Source organism: Diadema antillarum, unplaced genomic scaffold (assembly GCF_040938485.1).
Source record: "Diadema antillarum isolate AM-2024a unplaced genomic scaffold, OU_Dant_1.0 seq00000157_RagTag, whole genome shotgun sequence".
NCBI classification, from domain to species: Eukaryota; Metazoa; Echinodermata; class Echinoidea; order Diadematoida; family Diadematidae; genus Diadema; species Diadema antillarum.
The window spans coordinates 244142-246377 of NW_027271229.1; the positions used below are offsets into that span (position 1 = coordinate 244142).

The 2236-nt window shown below is 47.6% G+C and overlaps 1 protein-coding gene across 1 annotated transcript; it reads left to right on the plus strand.

Moving 5' to 3' along the window:
- Positions 1-399: 399 nt before the first annotated feature.
- On the plus strand, positions 400-1356 carry LOC139727866 (uncharacterized). The gene has a single exon (XM_071638837.1). The coding sequence runs from the start codon at positions 400-402 to the stop codon at positions 1354-1356; it is 957 nt and encodes a 318-aa protein (XP_071494938.1).
- Positions 1357-2236: the final 880 nt, after the last annotated feature.

A 2236-nucleotide genomic window follows, 5' to 3' on the forward strand; every position in this document is an offset into this window, starting at 1 on the left:
ACATTGTTTCCTCCGTTTCATCTTGTATGAGTTACAGCCTGCCAACAGTTCTCAGAGATTATGAAAATTTCTTTGTTCCGTTTATTTCCATATATAAGGATGGAAATCGGGCAAATTCTGTGACAATTGGGGGCGTGTCCGGGAGAGAACTTGGCAGGGTTTATTCATACAAGAATTTGAGACGTTATTTGTGTAACCTCATGCTGTGTGTATAAGATATCACAATGGAATTAGAGAAGTACATACAGTTAGGTAAAGATTGTGGGCTGCAAGGTAGAGAACTAGTGGAGTTTGCCGCACTGAAAGAGACAAGTACAATATATCTCAAAAAAAAAAAGACGAGATGAAAAGTTAGAAAGAGATGAAAGACAGATACAGAGGGAAGAAATAACCAAGCAAATGAGGATTGAGTTAGAAATAGCTCAATATAAGAGTGTCAATGTGAAGGGAACAAATAGTGTAAGGAGTAGCCTACCAAGCTTGCCGGCGTTTCGCGCTGACTCTGACGATTTGGACGCTTATCTGTTGCGTTTTGAGAGATATGCAACACAAAGTCAGTGGCCAGAAGAATGCTGGGCTCCTGCATTGGGGAACCTTTTGACCGGGCGCGCTTTGGAAGTTTATTCTCTCTTACCGGCAAATGAAGCTGATGACTATGAGAGTCTGAAAGATACACTCTTGCGGCAGTTTGCGCTAACTGAAGAAGGCTTTCGCAAACGTTTTCGAGAGGCGCGGCAGAAAATGGGCGAATCATTTAGGCAATTTGCAACGCGCATAATCGGATATGCTACTAGATGGGTAGAGATGTCGGGTACAAGTAAGTCCTATGAAGGGCTACTAGAGCTAACGGTGCGTGAACAGCTGCTCAAATGTTGTGATCGTGGATTATCTGTTTTCATTCGTGAAGGAAACCCACGATCGGTGAAGGAGATGGCAGTTATCGCAGATCGGTATCGGGACGCACACGGGCATGGCGGCTCCGGTAAACGCGCACGCGACGATAATAAGTCTCGTAACCAGGGCAACGAAGCAAACCAAGCAAAGAAAGGGGCGTTACGTCACGTGACAACCAGGGTTGCTTTGTCTGTGGTAAGCAAGGACATTTTTGCTTCTAAGTGTCCAGACCGTAAAACTGACCAGTCGAAAGTAACTAGCAAGCAGTATGTGCCAAAGTCAAAACAGACGGGGGCAACATGTGTGGTAGGAGTATGCTCTACTCGTGATGCTCACGAGAGAGGGAATGTTAGTGGCACACCTTCTGTTAAACTGATGTGTGGTCACGAGTTACCCCTTCTTAGCGGTGGGTGTAACGTAGGCACAGACATGCCGACATGTGAAGGTATGTTAAATGGTTAAAGAGTGAAGGTGCTGAGAGACACTGGTTGCAACGCCGTAGTGGTGAAACGTCAACTGATAGAGGAATCACAGCTGACTGGTGAGATTCAAACTTGTGTGCTCATAGATGGTACTGTGAGAAAAGTGCCACTAGCAAAAGTTGAAATCGATTCACCATACTTTGTTGGAACAACACATGCTTTATGTATGACGAATCCTATCTACGATCTAATCATAGGTAATGTTAGTGGTGCTAGGCAGCCTGGTGACGAGGACATCGGATGGAGCGGAGAGGATGCTAGGGAGAAGCCGTCAGCTGACGAGATGACGACCTCCAGTTCAGAGGCAGAGTCCGCGAAAGCAGAGTCTTCGAAAGGGACAACGCAGAACGGCATCACAACGACCTCCGACAGTCGTGATCGTCCCCACACTGACGAGAGTGTGAAGCAGTTACCGACACCCCTACCTACAACCAACGAAAGTGCAGCAGTAGAGACAAGAGGCATGAGGAAATCGAAGGAACGGCCGTGGAAGAGACTAGGCTCAGCAGACCAGCCGACGATCACTGCAACCAGGGAGGAGATGATCAGAGAGCAGGCACGAGACGCTACGCTGGAGAAACTTCGAAAGTTGGCGGAGAAAGGTGAGGCTAAGGCTGTAGGGAAAGGAAGTGAGGTCAGATATTTTTGTCGTGATAATCTTCTCTTCCGTGAATACAGGTCTCCCTACGTCGAGAGAGGAAAGACATTCACGCAGCTAGTGGTGCCCCAGCCGTATCGCAGTGAAGTACTCCGACTAGCTCACGACTCCCCTCTAGCAGGTCACCTGCAGACGAAGAAGACGGCTGACCGGATTCTCGCCCACTTTTATTGGCCAGGGATTCAAGCCGATGTCAAGCGTT

Excerpts from the sequence above, each read along its gene's own strand:
- LOC139727866 (XM_071638837.1), top strand. The coding sequence starts at position 400 with ATGAGGATTGAGTTAGAAATAGCTCAATATAAGAGTGTCAATGTGAAG.